Genomic DNA, 23,532 nt, shown 5'->3' on the forward strand with positions numbered 1-23,532 from the left:
TTTTTTACACTTTCTTTAAAACAAAATTTCTTAGTTCTGATTATTATTAAAAATGGAGTCCCTAAATAGACAGAATGTGTAGCACAGGGAGGAAAACTGACTGTTTATTTAAATGATTGAATTAATTAGTATCACTGGAAATAGTAGAAAATAACCTTTAAATCTGAATTTTATATTGAAAATGCTTGAAGTTTTCACAGGAAGAAAGAAAGGACTTTTGTATGGTAGAGAAAAAAGGTGATAGTTTGACAGTTGACTATGGAGAAAAAGTAAAAATAAGGTCCAGGCCACTCTTAAGCTGAAAAAATAGGCAATGATTATCTTGAAACGCTTTTTTTCCTATCCCATTTAAAAGAAAAACAAAAAAAACCCAACCAAAACAATATCCCAACAAAACCAAAAACAGAGAAGCATGGGTTTTCTTTTCCTCTACTTCTTATCCTGTTAAAATATTTTAAAAAGAAAGAAAGAAAGAAAGAAAGAAAAAAAAAAGAACATTTTTGTTAATGGAGAAGGATTTTCTACTGTCTGAGTTCTTCTGGAACTATTGACAATACAGTCAATAAAGTAAATGGTGAAATGGGGGGAAGTGACAGACGGTGATAATCAGCTCCATTTGCTTCAAAGCCCAGAAGGGATTCAATATATAGAATAGCTCTGAATGTGTGTATTGAACTGCAGATATTAATAGAATAGCTGAGACTGTAGAAGTCTCATTTTGCATCAAATTTGTGATTCTGTTTCTACCAGTCTCCAGTCATTTATTTTGATGTTTATCTTAACCATGCTGATTTGTTATATTGCACAGACACTGGAATTAGTAAGAAATGAAGAAATAAGGTGAAACAAGAATGGTGTCCTGCTTACAAAGAGTAGAAATTTGAAATAAACTATGTTTTAACTTCATTGTCCTAAACTGCTGGTAAATATGTAGTGGGGAGTAACAGATAAATACTTTAAAATTCCAGCATATTTATGATCCTCATTTCTAAAAGTCTTTGTCATCAGTTGCGAGTTTTCTGCAGTAAGTATAGGATTGCTAATAATTTACTATTAAAATTCAAAGTGTTTTTAAAGACATATGTTTAGGAATATTTTTCCTGCAGTTCAGAATATTCAAAGTTTAAATATAGTTTGGAAATATAGTGACAAAGTGAGAATGAACAAATTTAAATCAATGCTTTATAGTTCCTTCTGAGCTGATCATACAGAAGGAATGAATAGACTGAAGAACAAATTGAAGGTTTTTAGGTATTTTGGTTTTTTTCACATGCAGTTTAACAATTGGAAAATAGTTTTATGAGGATAGGATTTGAAACACGATTTCAGATCAAACTCCATCTTATTCAGCCTCTTCTCCATGACAGGAACCGAGTCATATACTTGCAGTAAAAAATGAGATCATCAACTGATACAAAGTCATTTAATAGTTTCCTGAAAGAGAGCAGAGCAGATTCAAAAAGTTTCATCACTAATTCAGTACTTAGTGTTTATGTGTAAATTGATGTTCAAAAAACATGGTAAGGAATTGCACACTAATACGCAGATTTTATAGATAGTACTGAGGTAAAGGCCATCAGTGATTTGTCACTTGAGATAATCTTCACTATTCAACCAGCCTGGCTCCTGACTGCTCTATGTACAGGACAGTACTAGAATGTTTCCTGAGCCTTCAGAAGAGGAATCTGAGAATTAAAGGTCTTCATATTTCCAGATGAAATACAAACAGCTGGTGCTGTAAGTATTGCAGGTTCTGTAATACTTATAAAAAGCTTCTTGTTTTTTAGACTTATCAAAAATCTATGAACATAAATACTGTCATCTGAAAACGAAGTAAAAGCATTTAGGTTCCTGACTTGATGATTTCATCATGGCTAGGCTTCGCCAACGAAGATTTGGGAAGGGCTCTACCCACGTTTGTTACAAGCGCGTTGGTGGCTAAAAAGGACAATAGAAGATAAACACATCCGGTTGCAAAAGGCACAGCAGAAAGACTCCTTAGGTGGTAAATTCTGCAAGACATGATTCTTTCTGCATTGTCTTTTCTCCTCAAAAGTGATCCTGCGTGCTTTCTCAAAAGCATCACCAGCGTTAAAGATGGTGTGTCTCCAGACCTTCCAATTGGAGGCCAGAGTAGACCAATTGTGTTGATCAATATGGCCGAGGTTGAGATGTTGTTTCAGGGAATCCTTGTATCTTTCCTTCGGGGCTCCTCTCTTTCGGCAACCAGAGGCAAGTTCACCATAAAGCAAGATCTTAGGGAGGCGGTGGTCCTTCATCCTTGAGACGTGTCCTGCCCAGCACAGCTGTGTTCTCAGCAACATGGCCTCAATACTTGTGACTGCTACTTGTTCTAGAACAGATGTATTGGTCACATAATCTGACCAGTGGATGTTTAGGATTGAACAAAGGCAGCGTTGATGGAAGCGTTCCAGGAGACGCAGGTGGTGACGGTAGATGACCCATGATTCAGATCCGTATAAGTGAGTAGACAGCACAGTGGCTCTGTAAACACTGATCTTGGTACTTTTCTTCAAGTGTTTATTTCGCCAAACTCTTTTATGAAGCTTTCTGAAGGCACTATATGCCTTTGTTTAATGATTTAGGAATTAAATAAAAGCAGTGTTCATCATAGGGGATGACTTGATGATCACCATCCTAGTCTGTTCAGATCTCTAAAATCAGTGCATTGATTGATGTTAAACAATAACCTTTTGTCAGCCTGAGCTCAGAGGCAAATAAATACATAGCTAATAAACCTGAGACCCTTTTAAAAAGTAACTGTTGTGGGATCGAAATATTTCAGCTAAGAGATGCTGCTTTGATTAAATAATATAAAATATTTATTTAAATAATACCAAATTAATACAAAAAATTACTCACAATTTACAAAATATGAAATAGAAACAATTATATTAAGTTTCTCATTTAGATCTAGTTGCTCTTAAACGATAATAATCTTTGGATTTGCACAAAATCAGATGTGACTGGAAATTTGAAAAACTGAAACAAAAACTCTGCACCCATTGACTTTATATAGGTGAACTAATGAATAAAACTATTTTCCCCACATCAAACACTATCTAACATCCAGGTATATAGTGTTTCCAGTAGGTGTTCCTCATCTCTACAGTGCTATTAAACATATACTTATAGCCTGTTACTGAGGTGACTTTCAAAAATAACTGATTAAAATCTGTGCTTCTTGCCTTTCCATCCTTTGACTTACTGTTTGTGAAAAGTCAGGACCTTTTTCCATAGTGGTTCTTACCTTGGGGATAATGGAGTGCATCCCTACCTGAATCTTATAAACCTCGCTGAAGCTGACATTGTGCAATGAACATTTAGAAGAACCCTTTTCATTCTTAGACATTTTTTCTTGTTTTCCAACTAAATATTATCAAATAACTGTTCTTTTCTTGTTTATCTTGATACTCTAAAGCCCTCACTGATTCTGTTTTCTTAAACATTTATTGTGTGGGACGTCTATGTCTCCAGCAATGTTTCCTTCTGATATCCTCACCAGCTAAAAACTATTAGTCACTTCTTCCTTTTTCTGTCTTTGGGAGCACATCTTTGACAAATCACATTTGCACCCAACAGTTCTGCTTTCAGCCCATAAATACTGTTGTTTCTTGTCTGTAAGAAGATGTATCATTACAACTGTGCCTTAGAGTGCTGTAGCTCACAGTGAACATCAGGCTATTTGAGACTTCAAAACAATCATTTGACTTTTTATTCATATATCTGGATCCAAAAAATATTGAATGACATGACTGTAAAGTCTGGTATTTTTTGAAGATAAGATGTCACTAATATATTCAGTAGCCGTTCGTTCTGGATTGCCTGGACTAATTTTTCAGCCCTTCTTCTTCCACTGGTCTAGAGTGTACCTTTAGATGATTGCATACATTTCTGGGTTTAATTATTTCTTTTTCTTTGTAAAGTCTGGATTTCCTCTGTAAGATCAACTTCAGAATCATAACTGTCACTAGAAATTTTAAAACAGTGACAAAAACACATAAAAACAACAGAGGAGAGAACCAACCCAAGTGTTTAATCACCCTGTGAACAACTTTTACTGGTTATTTCCCATGTTTCTGTAGTAAGACTCACTGTCTTACTTACAGTGCACGTTTCGGGTGATTAGTGTAGTCCATATGTATATAATCAAGTAGAGCTACTTTTTACTTAGATTTATTTTGACCTGCGGCAGCAGTGGACAAAGAGTGATTTGGAACAAGAATAATAGGAAATCTGAAAATGAGGAGGAAGAAAGTATGTCCTAGATTCCAGGTCAACCATAAGAATTTTCATTTTTATGTCATGTCTTGAAACACTGCTGTTGCTTTAAGTTCTGTTTCTCCTTTTTTTTTCTTATATATGTATGTTTAGAAACTGCAAATGGCTCATCTTTCACATTAACTTCTGATTTTTTGCTGCCTTCTCTTTATTTTTAGCTTCATTAGTGTTTAAAAGTAAGCTTTGCCAAATTTCTATCTTCCTGTCCTGCTTGCCACAATAAGCAGAAATGGAAGAGGAAGGTCATGATTCTAAAATAGTGTAATTGCTATTAAAATAGTAGGAAGAAAATTCATTAAAGGTTACTGCTTTCTTCTTCCTCAGCCCTATACAGTTGGATTAAATATCACATTGCATGCAAGGCTGTCATCTGATATAATTTATTCAGGAGTGGAACACTTCCTCCTCTGAAAATCAATGTAGATTTCAGTGTTATTAATATAAATTGTATTTAATAATTGCTAGAACAATCAGATATAAATATTATCTCCATTTATGTTTAAAAAGAGAAGGCAGAGAATGCTCTAAAAATCAGAAATTTATCCCAGTTTTATCCCATTGAGCTAATCAAGACTGAGTTGAGCATCATGTCTGGATTTCTTTGGTGAAGAGCTGGAGTTGATATCCAGTCTGGTTTTAAATAGTCACACAGCTCTTTCCCAACTCCAAGGATTAAGTCTGGTGTAGTATCAACAGAGAGTAGAATACATGTACAAGTAAACAAACAAACAAAAAACGCAAAGCAAAATAAAAAAATAAACTTTGAAAAAAAATGGTTTCATATATTTTAAAAGACTTTTGTCTTGAGATGATGTTCTGTTTTGTATCAGTATAGCAAATTTCTGTACATATTTATTCAAGTGTTAATGCTTTCTTTGAAACACTGGCTTTTTGAAGGTTTGGGATGGGGGGGGAGGAGAGGTTAATTTGGTTTTGTTTAGTTTGTGTCACTTGGAAATGGGTTTGTATCAAACTGGAAATGCCATTCTTAGAATAAGAATAGGAATATGGAATTTTGTGTGGTCTGGCTAGTACAGGTTCTCGCTGTAGAAAAAGTGTAATGGAAAATCTGGACATACTGTGAGTAGTTTTCACACTTCATAAGCTTAGCCATCTGTGGCAGATGATCTACTCTGTGTGTTTGTTGTCAGGTTCAGTTACATTTTCTTTAAAAGGGGTGAGGATTACGCCTGCTCTGGGATCAACTGAGTGTATTTTAGGGGGAATTCTTATGCTTTGGAAAATGAGGTATGGAGGGAGAGGGGAAACAAAAGTTTCAGGTAGAAGAAAGTTTTAAGGAGACACTGAGAAACTGCAGAGAAGAGAGAGAAATGAACTCACAACCTGACTGATGGAGAAATCAACTTGTCCAGCTGAGGTAGAGGGGATTATGCAGAGTTTACTGCAAGACCTGAAAGCTAGTGGGTTGTTTGAATGGAATGAAGCCTAGAAGGCAGGTATCAGCAAACAAGGAGAGTTTCACAAACTTCCTTTTGTTTCTTTGCTATTCTAATAGTGTGTAATACTGGGATTTTGTCTGCTGTGTAGCCACTATGGAGGACTATTGGTCATTACAGCTCTTGAAAAGCCTTATGGAGCTATAGATGACAAAGAGCAGAGAAAGAAGTCTTTTCCTACAGCAGAATGTGTTGAATTGGTAATTCTAAGGCACTTTTCGAAAGAGTGGGAAAAAAATTGCTGCAGGCCATTCTGCAGGTGCTCAGCAGTATGGATGAAACCAGGGCTGAGCAGAAAAGACAAATAGAAGGCTTAGCTGTGATGGATATAGAAAGGCCTGAATTAAGCAGGTAGGCACTTGGTGAGTTTGTCTAATCTGTGCCTTACTGCAGCAGTTATATGGCCATTGTTCCCCAGCGTGAACCACATTTTAGAGAAAGTGATTAATCAGGGCTCTGCTCACTGTACCATCTTTAATCTTAGACTAGGGAAGTAAAACATCATGAGTGCAGAATAAAATAAATACTGCCTGAACAATCAGACTGAGCCAATCCCAGAGCCTTTAATTGCTGAGGAGAGGTGTCATTTCTGAAGAACTGCAGAGGTGCCGAGACTCCTGCACACAGAAAAGGATTAAAACTCTGCTGCAAAACAGATCTTGCAGGAGGAGCCAAAAGTAGGAGCTGAATCTGCTCTAGTTGCAAGGAGTGGGACTAACCCCCTCTGTCTTGAGACATTTACAGGTGACATCTCTGTTACATGCAGCTGTTTCCACAGGCTGTGAGAGGCACAGGCGTTATTGTGTGAGCTGAAGAAAAACTGCATTTTCTTTCAGTTCAGTACTCTGGAGGACTAGTTCAGATTGACTGCACATTATGCCTGTGCTTGGGCAGATGAATCCTCACTCCTGTGAATAAACAAGGGCTGTGGTGCAGCATGTGGTGTCTCGTCAGCTACCATTCTTTGGAGAAATTCTGGAGTGAAAGAGAGGCAGAAAAAGCCAAGATTTTCTCACACCTTTTTTATTTGTGTGGTTTTTCCTGTAAAACAAGATTAATATTTCTTTTCTTTCAGAGATAGAGGGTGTTTTGGTGTTGATTGTTTCGGGGGGGTTTTTTGTGGGTTTTTTTTAATTGTAGCTGAAAGTTTGCAAAGTAGCCTGATATCAGTTGAAAACAGATGGTGTTAATTCAGCATATGCATATCATACTGATAAGTATAAACTGTTCTGAATTTTTCTCACCAGTATTATCTGGCCAGGATTCTTGGGTAGACTGCAAGAGAATTTAAAGTATGTTCTCATTGACTGGGAAAATATTCTTTATAATCCAGTAAAATTTTCCATAGATGAAATCTGAGTTTCAAATCAAATATATTATTCTGACTGAGGGGAATGACTCATAATGATTTGTGTGATACATGATAAGAAACAATGTATTATTGATTTCTGTGAGTGGATGAGCCCATGCTAAGGCTGTTTCATTACATGCAGAAAGATTTATTCCAAGATTTTTTTATTTGAAGATAAAGTTGAGTGATGTTTTTCTCTATTGCCACAAATAGCTTCGTGATTAACAAAACCCAAAGCTAACATTTAATATTTTGGTTCGATATCCTTTAACAGAGTTATTTTCAATTACCAATAAAGAATCACATTGCCTCTGTATCAGAATATATTACTAAGATACAGTTCTTTGTCATTATTTAGTTAAATATAAAAATGGTCTGTGCTGGAGACAGAGCTCATCGTGTGCTAACAATGTTTATATCTTAACCTAGCACAGGCATGGAGTTGTCCACTCACATCACAGAACTTTTGATAACTTTCCACAGGTTAGACAGAGAAGTACTGAGTATTTACAGTCTGGTTTTATGTAAAAAGCCTTTAAAAATGTCAGTGAAACAATAGAGAGGAAAAAAAGAACTGATGATTGATAAAGAAACACTAATTATGTTGTAGTGTAGCATGTAGTGTTATAGTATTGTACACAGTCACTTATGAATCTACAGGCTTTGTCTTAATCTTGTTAAGCAACTGCTTTAGAGGAATTCTGGCTTTGCCATTAGTCTTTCTCCAGATAGCGAACCTTTCTCTTGTCCAAACTATTGTTATGCAGTGCCTAGACTGCTATACACCTTATCCTCTGTTTTCTCATTTGTTTCATAATCTTTTGGGTTGTCAAAGCAGAATATGCTTCAGAAACCGCCTCCTCAGAAATTTTCATGAGTCATGAGGAAGATAACGTACAGAAAAAGCCATTAATTTTAATCCTTTTTGTTTTAAACAAAAACTGGACTATCTTCTTAAAGTAATTTACAAATGACAAAAGATTTTAATTCACAGACAAAGATATTTATTTTGAATTCTTTATCAGAATCAGGCTTCAGTCCTGGACTAGCACTGAAGTACTTTAGCACTCAGAGTGCTAACTGGAGTTGATACTGAAAACACAGTATTGTAGAAATGGTGGAATAGTGTTTTCTTTTTGTTAAGTCCCTTGATAACTTTTAGTATATTCATATATAAATAAAACATTTAAGGATATTTAACATATCTTAGAACAAGGCTTATAAAGACAAGCATTTAGGAAGCATCAGTAGGTATTGCCTACATAGCAGTTATATATTTCCTGCAATGTTTTCAAGCCTTTTATAGCAAAGTATAAATCTGTATTTGTCATTCAAAGAAATTTGGACCATGTTCCTCTTTTTTGAGGACAGGGTTTTCCCCTCTTCTCTCCTTTCCCCCTTTCCCTTCCATTTCCCTGTTTTTCCTTCCTTTTTTTTTATTTTTTTCAGAAATTGAATAGTGAGAAAAATATTGAGCCCATTTGCTACAGAGATTTCAATGCAGAAGCAAATGCTCTACTCTGACAATTTGACTCTTTCTGTTATCCTTTACAGATACCCATTGTCTGAATTGATCTGCCAGAGATTTTTTCCCCCATTGGAGAGTAACTGAGATATATGTAATTCTGTATACATTTAAAATAATTGGACAGTGAATTTCTTATATAAACTGATATCCCAGAACACCTTACAAAGATAAGTAATATGGTTGCAAAGATAAATAGCAAAGAATAATGGATGGAAAAAGAAATTAGGAATAAAAAAAGAAAATAATGGTTTTCAAATGAGTTTTAAAGGTTACTGTGAGTTAGCCAGAAATGTTTCCCTTTTATATAAGGCTTAAGCTACAAAACAAAAAAAATTTTTAGCAGTGTTGAATTGTACTAAGTCTTCAGTCAGCAGGAGAAGGAAACAGTATAGATATGATTTATAGATATAAAGTAAGGAAATTAAAACATAAGCTTGTGCATAATGTGTATGTTGTCTAAGGTCTGTTAAATGCACATACATGGAGTGTTGTTCCAAGTACAGTATTTAAAATCAAAGTTTCAAAACACTGGATTTCATTTTCCTTGCAAACTCATTTTCCACTGATGCATTCCTGCTGATTTAAAGTGCTATTTCTAAATTTTAGAAATTGAGGAGGGAATTGCCCCATTGCTCTTACAGGCAAAAGTTGTCAGTCCTGTTCCAAATGAATCACAAATCAGTTAGTCTGTGTAAAATTATGTCTTGTGTGTAAACAACTGGGAATAACTATTATGTCTGCTCTCATAAAGTAGATGGAACACAGATTTAGATCTCTCTGAAAATCACTGTGTAAGAGCCACGTATGTCTGTAGTTTGCATATCAAATTTCCTTTAAATTTCTCCTTTCTCCCCTCAAGATCAAAAGAAGCATATTGCCTCTTATGTGTTTAACTGAGGAAAGAAGTTGATATCTCACATCACGTCAGCTGTTAGGAAGTACACTATGCTGTTCCCCTTGCATTTGAAGTGAAAATGGCAATTTCAAGCAATTTCACAGAGAAAATGAAAGGAGCAAAAAGATGGAAAGTACAAAAGTGCTCATCTGAGGAATAAGTGACTCTGACATGAAGGAAAGCAAGAAAAATCTGAAAAATTCTTATTGTTTTGGAATAGACTATTTCTAAAAAAATTATATTGAGCCTAACAGAAGAGAAATTTATCTTTACAGGCCTCCAAAAGAGTGGAAAAAAAAAAAAAAAAGGAGAGAGAGAAAATCAGACTGACTGGCATCTCAGTGCTACTGTGTAGTGATTTAGAAACTAGTTTTCTGCCTGACTGCTCAGTCCCCAGAGCAATACACTTGCAGAAAAGAAAAAGACAAGAGTTGCATTAAAGGATAACTCTAGTATATTACTCATGAAGCAAGGTATTTCACTCCCATACACAAGGCCAAACCCAGCTCATCAAATTAATCTTCCATTCCCCTTGCCAGCAATGGCACATAAGCCAAGGCAGTACTGGTTATAGGATAAGTTTTTACTGATGTTTAGAATGTGTTCAGAGCATGTACTAGTCCATTCTCAACACTAGTTCATGAGACTAGCTTTTATAAATACATGTTTTAATATATTTTGCTTACCTTGCACAACTGGTCTGCTTCCCTTTACCTGCTTTACCCTTGTGGGTTCCCACACTCTGTGGTTCTTCATGCCGTAGAAGTGACCCTTTGTCAGCCTTTGGAAATGGAGAGAAATTTCTTGATATTCTTACTCTGAAGTTTTTTACCAAGAGTTAACAAAGCTGGTCCAAAGCTGGTCAGTCATTACCAAATAATAAAGTCCAGAAAGGTCCATAAAAATTTAGATGAGAAACTATTTTTTTGCATGAAATAAGCTACAAAACATCGTTCAGTACCTTTGCCTCCATCCTACAAGAAGATGCAGTTAAGGATTCCATACTTACAATGAAGTAATCTAATACTAGAGTATTATGTTAGTATCCTTAGGAATTAGGTTTCATTTTCAAACAATTTTAAAGATACTGTTAAATCATCGAGAGGTCTTTAATAAATGATAACAGAATTATATGAATTCTTTCTAGTAAATTAAATGTTTAAAATAATTAAATGCCAGAGTCTCTAGCTGTTCTTTCTGATGCATTTCTAAGAATGAAGAGCACATGCTGTAATACTAATACATTCCAAACCTTTATTGGTAGAATGGCTTCATTACAATTGCAATTTTTACTGTATGTTTTGGGGCTTTGGAGGGATTGCATTTGGGAAGGTTTTTGTTAAATGAAAAATCCAAGCTGTGATAGCTGGAACACACAGAGCTGCAACACAGGCTTCACCTTCCATTCCATTGCTGCCTTAACAACCTGCATTGGTCCCCACTTTAAGTGATCTTTCTTCCTGACTGGGAGAGTAATTTTTATCCCTTCACTACCTGGCATCTTATCAGATGCAAACAGTTTATTCCCAGTAATTTCTTTTAATACATCCATGTTTGTCTCTCAAACTGATGCTAGTTGTGAGTTTTCCAAGCAAGTTTATTGACTGCATGGTCCTTGTTTGCAGACAAAAAATATTATTTGCATTGTTTTTTTGGTAATAGAAAAACCAGGGTACAGCAAACTTCCTACTGACATTTCAAGTGTGTTGCAAATCAACATCAAATGCTTCAGGAAACCTAGGCCTGCAGAGAGTGAGTTTTTGTTCCTTTACAGTGTAGAACAGGATTTCCACCATGCTGTTGAGCCTTCAAGGGATTGTGGTAGAGGACTAGTCTCAGCTCTGACTCACTTTACCTTTGCTTTTCACAGCATCACAGACTGTAAGTCTGACATCACCATGTAGACTACATTGTCTAGTGGTGGCAAACTAATAAGGATGCTGTCATCACAATTGTAATTGGTTTTGTGCATATGCATACATGTATGTATATTGTATACATCATTTGCAGGATTTTTTCCTACTCATACAAAAAAAAGATATATATAAATACAGGTCTATTTTGTCAGCTCTAAAGAAGACAGGAGAATAACTTGAAGTTTGCTTGTGTCATGATCACAGAAAATGTTAAAAGAACAATGAATAATGAGGGTTACACTTTTACTACTAAAAATTAAACGTGCAAGTATGTAAGAGTTGTATACTCAAGTGTGAAACCTCAGTTCTCTGAGCAAATGAAGTTAATATGCAAGCATGGCTATGTGAATGGAGAGTGGGGAGAATGCGAGAACAGCAGCATACCATAATCAAAAATTCATTTGAGGAGAGGACAAGAAAGATGGAGTAACTAGAATAAAAAACAGTATTTAGAGGTAGAAATTCATCACAGATATCCTGAGCCATTCAGTCCTCCAAAATAAACTATCTCTTTAGAACATGAAGCAGAAAATAGGAGTATTTCCTAGTACTTGACTGATTCTTGTAGTGGGTTCGAGTCTTTCTGACCTTGTCCGCAATTACAGCAAATTGGAAAAGACAAAAATAGGTAGAAAAAAGTATTTTTACAAAGATTCACAAGGAATAGGATGGTCATCTCAAAGGAGTTATTCCAAAGTCACCACACACTTTAGGAGGGTTCACAAGCCTTTGTCTGAATGACCTCTATAAATTCAAAAGCAGAAGATAGCGCACATCAAGACTAATTTGTATTGGCAAGGCAGAAAAGGGAGGTTTTGCTAAATCTCTTTGCATGCAACCTTCAGCTCAGTGTTTTGATTTCCTCACTGTGATGTTATCTTGTTGTTGAACTGCAAAAGTGAGGACTCTTTCTCCTGTCTTTATTTCAAAACATTGTTAAGCTTAAAAAATGGGAGGGGGGAAGATTGTTTGTTCCTCGATTCTTTAATTTGTAATATTGGGGAGAACATCTCTATAGCTTTATCTCAGTCACAAGCTTTGGACTTATTTTAACAAGGTCAGATTTCCCTCAAAGCAGATCTGATTATCATTAAGTCCATCCTGAAGGGATATCCCAGACTTGTGTGAAATTATACAAGGATCAACAATAAGATAATAACGTTTATATGGATGCTATGGTGAAACAAGAAACAGAATAATTTAATTCTAGTTCTTGAGATTCACAGTCAACATTTAGAGTGATGATTTGCTAAACACAGAATGATTTTTAAAAATTAGTGAGGGTGATTGTAGATAGCTAGAGTAAACTGATTAGAATTAAGATGATGGAAAATGTAATAAAATATGGTAGAAAACTTCATGGCTTCTTCGGTTAGAGAGCTTGCTAAGGTCACCTGTCTGACATCTAACCTAACCTTTAACCAGTGATTGTAAGGTGCAAGAATGCCTTCCTGTATTTGATAAGTTTCTGTGACTCCAGAGTAGTCTCATGAAGGTTTCTGCCCCATCTTTCCTTTGGGTACTTTAAATGTAAAATGAGTATAGCTTTATAAATGTGTTATGAGGACCAAAAATACAGGGATAGGACTAGACAGCACAACTATTCCCTTCCACTCCCAAAAAAAATGATAAAGAGATTAGAATTTGGCAAAAATCAGCCCTATCTTGTCTTTTTCTTTTTCCTGTTATTTAACAAATTAAAAAGAAGTGCAAAAACTAATAACAGCTACTTTGAAGTTGTCCATCAAAATACTACAGGTGAACTTCCCTTCAATCTACTATCACCGTTCCCAGGTAGCATGCTAACATAAGTGATGATGAAAATATCCAGGAAGAAGAAAAAGCCACACATTTTATTACAGTACTAAAAGAAATTTAATTTTTCTTGTCCTAATATAAATATCAAGTAAAAGTAATTAAGACTTGCCTTTTGTGAGAATAACAGCTGAGAACTACAGGTTATCAATACTTTTTCAAGAGCAAGTGGTAAATCTTCCTGTAATGTTTATTAGTCTAGGATTCTTTAGATATAGACAGAGATATAAAAACAAGATATGGGGTTTTTTTTATAAAATGCATAGTAGTCTGACACTGGGCTTTATTAATCAACAGCTTAACTATCATCTGAAAATATTAATTACATAAATTTTTATAGAGTTTTTAATGATTTTGTTATTAATAGCACTTCCCAATACCAGTGACCATCTGTGACTGCTCGACCATCTGCGATTGCTATTTCAGTTCAGGAGGGGGAAATAGTGGTGTTATAACACTGATTTTACAATATAAATTATTAGCCAACTAGACCTACTGTAGATGATTAATTTGTCTTTGCTTATAAGTACACAGTGAGCAAGAGAAAATTAGTTCCTTTGATTTGTTGGCACAACGTGGGTTTGGGAAAAGGCCATGGGAAGCTGAAAAGATTAAATTGCTTTTATTGCAATCTGAAACATGCAAAAGTTGATGGAATTTAGATGAAGAAAATGAAAGAGATGAAATGGCACTTGAAAAGGTAGAGAATGTTTCTTTAAAGTTCCGTGGCAAATGATTTGCTGAGTTTTGTAATTTGCTAAAGCTAGGTAACAGGAGCAGAAAAAAGGGATTATCAACACCTTTTTAAAAAACTTTTACAGTTTGTTGATGCCATATTAGAATAAACAGAGAAAATACTGATTTATAAACTCCTAATTAAAATTAATCTTGATGACTTCTTATCTGAGTGAATTAGCATTTATTTTAAAAGAAATTACATTTTTAATTAAAAACAGTTAATGCTTGCAGAAATGCTGCCCTTGCCTGCAAAGGCAGCAGAGTGAATTGGTTAATAATTTTTTTTTATTTATCTCTTATTAAACTCAAATAAAATGCTTCCATATTTTGCTATCAACATGTCTGCATTCTGTAATGGCTGAGCTGATTTTTTTTTTGGTGTATATGTGTAGATCAATCCATTTTCCTTTACTGAGACAAAATTTCTAAGAAGCTATTAGTGAGATAAGATACAATTTCAAAATAATTCAGGTTCCACTTCTTAATCTATCTACATTGGGGGGAACCTAAACTTACTTCAAAACTAAAAAGAAAACTTTACAAAACCACTAGTAATCCAGGGCACAAATTAAATTGCATCTAACCAGTTGCATTGCTTACTGTCCTAGTTGATGAAGAGACATTGGCACCTCAAAAAAAAGACTCATGAGCTTAAGGCAGATATTTCTCCTAGATCGGGGAGAAGTCTGGACATCTGGACAAAACTAAATTTCTGTAATTTTATATTGTTTAACTTTTTTAAAGTTTTAAACTAGCTTTCTAATTGGAACAAATTTCACTTACAAATGTCTTCAGTGAACTGAAGAAAGCTCATACCAGTTTTGTAAGCATAAGGATCTCCCCTGAAAATACATATATTTTGCATCAGAGGTGAGGTAAAAATTAAAAGATTATGTAACAACTGCTGTTGTACCAAATGTGTTGGCACGAGAAAGTCCCACTTTGCTGTCTGGATTTCAGTACAAGTTATGGCTGCTTTCTATATGCTCAGTGTCTGGCTCAGAGTTATCTATTTGACTGTACAGATTATACATAAATTTAGATATGAATGCGTATATATGTATATTTTTAATTATATAGACTTTTAAATTAAATTTTATATAAAAAGGAGTTGTATATGTATATGTATTCCAATCCCACACACACATGCATTGAATATGTTTATATATAAGCCTATGGAAATTTAAAAAAAAAGTAAACCAACAAAAACCAAAAACCTTAAATTACAGTCAATTCAATTTCAAGAATATAAGGTAGATTTTTCAGTTGTAGGCTGAACAAAGTCCTGATGAGTGTCACCCTTATTTTGCATTAGGTTGCTCATCTTCCTGACCTTTAGCAGGCTGACAGCAATTTTTCTTGCCATTTTCTACTGCTTATTCACAGATACCTCAAACTTTCCTCTCTCTTAGGGAAAGTATGTGGTTAAGATATAAAGCCATTTCATAAAAAAAATTTAAACAATTTGGGATTAATTTACCTCCCAAATAGTGATTCAGTCTTGTTTCTTCTATTGCAGTCAAAAGGTCTTTCAAGCATAACTCCATCAAGCACTCAGAAGAAGGTGAAGAGGACTCTGCCCAACCCACCTCCAGAGGAAGCAACAGCAGGAACTCAGTCCCCATATTCTTCTGTGGGATCAGTTTCACGGAGAAGGATTTGTAGGACCACCACTATGGCCAGAGCCAAAATTCTTCAGGATATAGACAGGGAATTGGATCTGGTTGAACGTGAATCAGCCAAGCTTAGGAAGAAGCAAGCAGAGCTAGATGAGGAGGAAAAAGAAATAGATGCCAAGCTGAGATACTTGGAAATGGGCATTAATAGGAGGAAAGAAGCCCTACTAAAAGAAAGAGAAAAGAGAGAGCGTGCCTATCTCCAAGGAGTAGCAGAAGAACGTGATTATATGTCAGACAGTGAAGTTAACAATACCAGGTCAACCAGAATAGAAAGTCAGCATGGCTTGGAAAGACCACGTACTGCACCCCAGACAGAATTTAACCAGTTTATGCCACCACAAACCCAGCCAGAAACACAGTTTGCCCCTGCTACAAGCCCATATGCTCAATATCAGTATTCATCTCCTGCCCTGCCAACTCAAGCACCAACTCAGTTCACACAGCAATCACATTACCAACAACAACAGCCTTTGTATCACCAGCAGGTTTCACCCTATCAGACCCAGACAGCTTTCCAAACAGGAGCTACCATGTCCTATACTCCACAGGCTCAACCTCCACCATCTCAACAGCCATCATACCAACTCTCATCACAGATGATGGTGATACAGCCAAAGCAAAGACAGACCACATTATATTTGGAGCCTAAGATAACAACAAACTATGATGTAATTCGCAATCAGCCTCTCATGATAGCTCCAGTTTCAACTGACAGTAGTTATGCAGTTTCCCAGCTGGGCAGTAAATACTCTACCTTGGACTTAAGGATAGGACTAGATGAGAGAAACAGCATAGCAAGCAGCCCTATCTCAAGCATATCTGCAGATTCGTTCTATGCAGATATCGATCACCACCATACACCCCGAAATTATGTGCTGATCGATGATATAGGAGAACTTACTAAAGGAACAGGAGCACTCGGTTCCAGTTTTAGCCTCCATGAGAAAGATCTGACCAAAACAGATCGACTGCTTCGCACAACTGAAGCCAGGAGAGCACAAGAGGTGTCAGACTTCCTAGCACCACTGCACACTTCCTCTAGGTTACATTCCTATGTTAAAGCTGATGAAGACCCAATGGAGGACCCCTATGAGCTCAAACTTCTGAAACACCAGATAAAGCAAGAGTTCCGTAGAGGTGCAGAAAGTCTTGATCATCTGGCTGGCCTGTCACAGTATTACCACGGAGAGGGCAGCTACAGGCATTTTCCAAAATCTGAGAAATACAGCATAGGTAGGCTTACTCTTGAGAAGCAGGCTGCCAAGCAGCTCCCAGCAGCCCTCCTTTACCAGAAGCAGTCAAAACACAAGAAAGCTTTGATAGACCCCAAACTAACAAAGTTTTCACCTATCCAAGAAAGCAGAGACCTTGAGCCTGACTATTCAAGTTATATGACTTCTAGCACTTCAACACTTGGGGGAATTACTACTAGGGCAAGACTTCTTCAGGATGATATTACTTATGGCCTTAGAAAAAACATCAGTGACCAACAGAAATACATGGGGCCACCACTGACGTCATCCATTGGAGCAGGCCTTGGGACTGCACTAGGTCCAACAATGAGATCCACACTACAAGATGAAGCAGACAAGTCTTATAGCAGTGGTAGTAGATCTAGGCCCTCATCTAGACCCTCCTCAGTGTATGGGCTCGATCTGTCATTGAAAAGGGATTCTTCCAGTTCTTCTTTAAGACTGAAAGCCCAAGAAGCTGAACCCTTAGATGTTTCCTTTAGCCATGCAGCACCTTCTGGAAGAACTAAACCCACCAGTCTACCTATTAGCCAAAGCAGGGGAAGGATCCCGATAGTAGCACAGAACTCAGAGGAGGAGAGCCCACTAAGTCCTGTTGGACAGCCAATGGGAATGGCAAGAGCAGCAGCTGGACCCTTGCCACCAATATCTGCAGATACCAGGGACCAGTTTGGATCGAGCCATTCATTACCTGAGGTCCAGCAGCATATGAGGGAGGAGTCACGGACTCGAGGCTATGATCGAGATATAGCCTTCATCATGGATGACTTCCAGCATGCCATGTCAGACAGTGAAGGTAATTTAGGCCTCAGACTGGTATCTTACTATCACAACCAAAATCCTCATTTCTATGCATGTGTCTAACTTTTGTTATACTTCAAAGACTTGTTCTTTTTCTGTTCCTTGGTGCATCTTCTGTGTATCTACATTTTTTGGGTTCAATTTGCTTTGTTTTATTTGATATTTTTTATTTTACCCTAACAGCAGTTTCTGGATGGTGTTAAGCTACTATAGCATGCTCACTATATTGTTGTTGATTTGCTTTCCTTTTGGTTTGCTTGTGCATTTTCCTTTTCACTTGTTTATGTCTACTTTTCCAATGATACTATGTAGAACACTCCATGTACAATACAGACCCTACCATCAGTCTTTATGTGGAACTTTCTCCAGTGACTGTGAATCATTGAACTTTTTTGCAGTAGTTTTTGTTGGGATTTGGAAATATTTCCCAAATCTCTAAAAAAACTCTAGTGATTTTATTTGCATGCAGTTTCATAATAGAATTTAAGAACTGATAATTCCATCTCCTGATGCACCAATTTAGATCTGTGTTTATATAGAAATAGTCTGTTCATTAAGTACATATTATATGTTAGCACCATACAAAGCTTAACGTGATAGCAAAATAACATTCCACATATGGTTTGTTGAAAGCATCCTGTCATGTGGACTTCTGTGCATTCAGAATTGTGATTATGTAAGATAATTTGCCATTTGGATGGTTCAAGACAATCTCATCCTTCAATAAACTTGCATAAAGTATTTTACTTCTATTGATGGGTTATGCAGTGTAGCTGGTTTTATATGCACCCCATACATATGTCTGCCAAATAAGCACAAGAGTTTATCTCATTTAGGTTCAGGAAAGGAACATTTCTGATGTATTATAAATGGTGCAATTAAAAATGCTGCTTATGAATAAGTACAGCAGAATGTTAAAGCTGATGTTGAGTACTTAATAACTGCAAATTATGTATCAGTTTTGTTTGAGTCAGTTCAGGCTTAATATATTCTAAATTGTTTAAAAATCATAAAGACCGTTTGAAAGAAAATTAAATGAACATGTTCGAAATTGTATGCGCTCCCTTAACCTTTTCTTATGTGTATTTACTGCACAATAAAAGAGACTTTGCATGCGCTATATTGTCTGTAAATGGCAATGATTGTCTCAAAAGACACATTTGCATGATTATGAAGTAGAATGGTTTATTTTCCAGGTTTATACTAACCTCCATTCATTATTACATTATTGTTTTTTAACACATGCTGAATTTTTCATAAGCATTAGGAAATTTGATCTATTTACCTTTCTCATACTACATATTAAGGTCTTTGTTCTGTAAGTTTCTTTTCACATTTCTTACATATTTACAACCCCCTCGTGAACTCTGTGTTTCAGGAGAGGCTCAGGATCATCAGCTTTTTTTGATTTTTATCAGAAGTTTAAGAGTTTTCATTGTCCTTAAATTCTTAGCACACAGAGTCCTAAAATTAAATCTGAAAGCAATTGAAAGGAACTCCCTAAGTTGCAACTATATCATTATTCCTAAATAAGTGATGCTATCATGTATCATCTCAACTCGTGACTTTTAAAGGTCATTCTAGATTGACAATGTAAAATATGGAGGACTTTTCCTCCTGAAGACTAAGGAGAACCAAACTGAACCAAAAATCCAATTTGGTGCTATTCTAACTCATACAAACAGATCATAGGGAATTATATTTCTGCCCTACAGTGCAATAAATTTCGCATATATATTTGTACAAGACATACATGTTACACTTCAGATAAAACATGTTTTCATTTTAAATTAGTCTCTGATTAGTTACACCCTCAGAAGTATTCTAACTCAATTCACATATCCTGTATTAAACTATGTCACTGATATGTCACTGAACACCAGGGCTTCCCCTTTTAGCAATCTTTTTCTAATTTTTATTAAGATTTCATCTTCACAAATAATTTATTTCTTGATAAATGAAAACACTTTATGATATTTTTTTAAATATGCTCTCTAATAGCAAGTAACCTGTATTGAAAATAATTCATATAATTTGAATGTAAGACAAAAAGTGTTCCAAAGAAGCAATTACAGTTCTATAGAAGGTTATGGCCTTCTTTTTTCTGGACTGCACTCTTCTCTGTAGTGCCCTGTTGCCCTGACAATGAACAGCTATTCTGGCATGTTTCATCCAGTCTTTTAACACAGTTTGCTTTGCTGCTTCTCTCTCTCTCTTTTTTTTTTTTTTTAACCAACTGCTGCATGGTGTTGATGAGATTTCATTAAAAGAAATCAATCTTAAGCACTGCCTTAGGAAAACTCTTCTTGTGCTATGGCTTGATTTATCATCTTAGGAGACTTTTAAACATGAATTTAAGTCAAAGTATTACATTTAAATTGTTTTTCTTTTGTTCAAACTGAGAGACGTGCTTGAATTTCTGTTCATTTTTTATAAGTCGCACGCCAACAAAAAATACCAGAAGAGAACACAAACAGGACTTTGAGACCAAACCTTTTGTTTTTCACTAAGTACATACTCTAACAAATCTTAAAACCATGCTTCAGCACATAAGTAGTACTGACACTGGGATTCCAAACTTCAAACAGGTTAAAAAACACCTTTAATGTCGAAAGAGCACAACATCCAGAGCTTCCCATTGAAAATAAAGTGCATTTTTGAGCTTTTGAAATACCTGGTATTTTCTCAGGGTTCCCAATATCATGGGATAGGTCTCTATCAACCCCCCACCTGCCAGTTTCCACACACTACTAAGTATGTTGAAGATACTAATTTTCAAGAATGCTGAAGGTAGTACTCAACTTTATGAATATAAATAGTCCTTGCTGGTCAGCTTTTATATCAGAACACATAAAATGTGCCTTTTCTCACCTAAAGAATTTTTTTTTCTACTATATGCTAATTTGGTAATTATATAATAGGATATATAACAGGATTTAAAAGTTTAAAATTGAGATATGAAGACATCAAGACATCAACACAGACAATGCCTTGTAATTTTTCATCCATGGGATTTAGATTGATCATTACTACTTCTCTAATCAAGTTCCTTGGACTCTACAGCCTGGAGTTCAATATCACCTGGTTAAACTGTTTGGAATTAACAGCATGAGACCTTATTGACTCCAGCAGGAGTTTTTTACAGGTGGAACCATCTGGCTGCATACTGTTAGTCTTAGAATAAAAGGATGACCCCTCTCAGGCTGTCAGTGATTCATCTTGGCTGTTCTCAGGTTTCCAGCTGTAACAAATCCCAGCTGAGCAAGCCAAAACCAATGATGTGTGCATGTATATGTGAGTGTGGCGTGTGTGTGTCCATATACACATACATAACCTTTTAAATTTCATATAAAATATACACATTTACCGCAGTCTGATAAAAAAAAGGTAGGCTGGTCTGAACTGCAGTATGGAATTCTACTTTTTCGAAAAAAGAAATCCAGCAAAAGTCATTTCAACTGGGGCAGGAGGAAAAAAAAAAAATCATTCTTTCATCTGCTGAGCTAATGACACAGATTGTGATAGTCAGCATTGACATCTGGGGTCAGTAAAATGCATTAGGTTCTTCATGCAAGCTTCAGAAAGAAGTTCTGTCAGGATGAGTAATGAACCAGCCTGCTATGTGCAGGCACTAGTCAATTGGCATAAATGTGTAAAGTATAAAGGATTTGTATATTAGATCATAATGGTTTATTGAGAGCAGTTGTTCAATAACTAATCACTAGCCAGACAAGCATCAACCTTTAATAATCGTTATGGTAATTCCTATATGCTGATCTAAATAATATTTCAAACCATTTTTTGTTAGGTTAAGTTTGTGCACAGTTGTGCAGGAAGAGACTGCATAATATCTGAAACAAGATTAAGAATTTTCTGAAGGCCTAATATAATACAGGGTGTTGTTTTTACCCATAAGAAATATCATTTTCCCAAAATCATGCGTATATATTATTTCTCCTTTTTGAGAGAAATTCAATAAAATAATAATATTTTTGTCCCATTAATTTTTTCCCAATTATTTGTTAAACCAGCTAGATTATGTTTACTTTCACAACTAAATAGGAGAGATTATGCACACTACCATTTTTCCTTTTAAATTTTCTTCTCTGTCATGTCAACACACACACTTGTTACTATAGCAACTACTGACCTTATTTAAGATTTGCAATTTCTTGTGGTTTTGCTAAAACAAATATTGTCTTTCTTTGATTTCCAAATTTGTCTTGCTTAATAAAGCATAAAATTCAAACTTACATTACATTCTAATTAACTGCACAATGCTTTGGTTTACACTGATGGGCAACAGAAATAAAAATCTATATATTGTATAGTGGAAATATTATTAAACATGTAGGACATGATTCTGATCCAAACGGAGTGACACCTATGTCAGCTGACCCAATAGTCAGTAATATAAATATATACATTTGCAAAACTGATTTCAGTGAAGTGGTGTTATTTGATCTCCAAAAGGGATTTTATACAGATTTAAAACTCTTGCAAATAGAAGCACATTAGACTTGTAGAATTATTGCAGAAAGAACATGCTCACTAACAATCCATACACAAAGGTTCATACTGCAAAATCAAGGGATGGAATTTAAAATAAGAACACTTGCAATATTTCTGCTTACAATTACAAGGAGTTGCAGAGATTGCTTCCTATCTACTTTGATTTGGGTTGATACTGATTTCACAAAGAATTCATAATTTTCCTGTAAGTAGTTGTAGATTATTTCCAAAGTATTTTGAACCAATATTCAGTTCAGAAACTTGGGAATTGGTGGAGTTTGGGTTCTGAGGGTTGGTTATTTTGGGATTTGTTTTGGGGTTTCTTAGGTTTGTTTTTTTTTACTTAGTCTACTGCAAAGTAACTAATCTGACTAATTTTTTTTCAACGAACATTTTAGAGACATGTGAAATCGGCAGTGTATTTCTGAGCTGCCTGAAGGAAGATTACGATAGCGCTCAGCAGCAGGTTTCTTCTGTATTTAATATCCATAGGTTTGACATAAACAGAATCTTCTCCCTTTGCTGTATCACAGCTAACTAATACTCAAGTTCAATGTCTCAAGTCTCACCTGTAACTTTGCTTTAGCTGCATGGCCAATTAATAACCACTCTGCATGTTTGCTCTGCACAATGCACATTGTTGCCCTTTGCCCAGCCCTGGATCAGAGCATTTGACCTGTCCTTGGTTTTCAAAGCCTACCATCTCCGTCGTGAAGAAACAGATTGGTTTGACAAGCCCAGAGAGTCTCGTTTGGAGAACGGACACATCCTCGACAGAAGGCTGCCAGAGAAGTTGGCCCACTCTCGACCACTAAGTCAACACCAAGACCAAGTAAGCTGTCAAGTAAGACATGCCTTTAGTTTTATAAATGACTGATAATTTGATCATACTGTCCAATACTGTAGGGACTTCAGGATTAATCAAATTCCAGTACATTCAGCTGAAATGCTGTTGAACCTGTGTTCATCACCAATATTTGATGATGAAATTAGATTAAATTCCCTCTACAATTCAGTATTAATTTTGCAGGTTGTCTTTTGATTTTTGAAATACATCTGAAAGGAATTAATCTCCTAACTGGAAATATCTATACATTAAGTGTCCATATTAAAAGAAAAAAAGAAAGCAATTAGTGTCATTTCACCTTACCATTCAAATTCAAGTCCCTTCTTTTAGTAGTTGAAGGAAAAGACTTGCTTTATCCTGTAGATACTTTTTTCCACTTTCAGTTGGTGAATATAATTCCAGCAGTTCGTGATCAATTATTGAATAAGTCAGTAAGAC

General features: G+C 35.7%; 1 protein-coding gene across 8 annotated transcripts in view; it reads left to right on the forward strand.

Moving 5' to 3' along the window:
• The window catches only part of PCLO (piccolo presynaptic cytomatrix protein), a 351,079-nt gene that overhangs the window by 172,784 nt on the left and 154,763 nt on the right, over positions 1-23,532 (forward strand). For 5 of the 8 annotated variants that reach the window (XM_051795279.1, XM_051795271.1, XM_051795275.1 and 2 more), the window contains exons 7-8: positions 15,522-17,730; positions 22,943-23,091. In XM_051795279.1, coding sequence (XP_051651239.1) covers positions 15,522-17,730; positions 22,943-23,091 — 2,358 coding nt within the window. The remainder of the gene's footprint in view (positions 1-15,521; positions 17,731-22,942; positions 23,092-23,532) is intronic. The other 3 variants (XM_051795274.1, XM_051795276.1, XM_051795278.1) reach the window with 1 other exon arrangement.

The sequence above is a fragment of the Manacus candei genome, unplaced genomic scaffold (genome assembly GCF_025592945.1).
Source record: "Manacus candei isolate 608988 ecotype Guabito, Panama unplaced genomic scaffold, ASM2559294v1 h1tg000042l, whole genome shotgun sequence".
NCBI lineage: Eukaryota > Metazoa > Chordata > Aves > Passeriformes > Pipridae > Manacus > Manacus candei.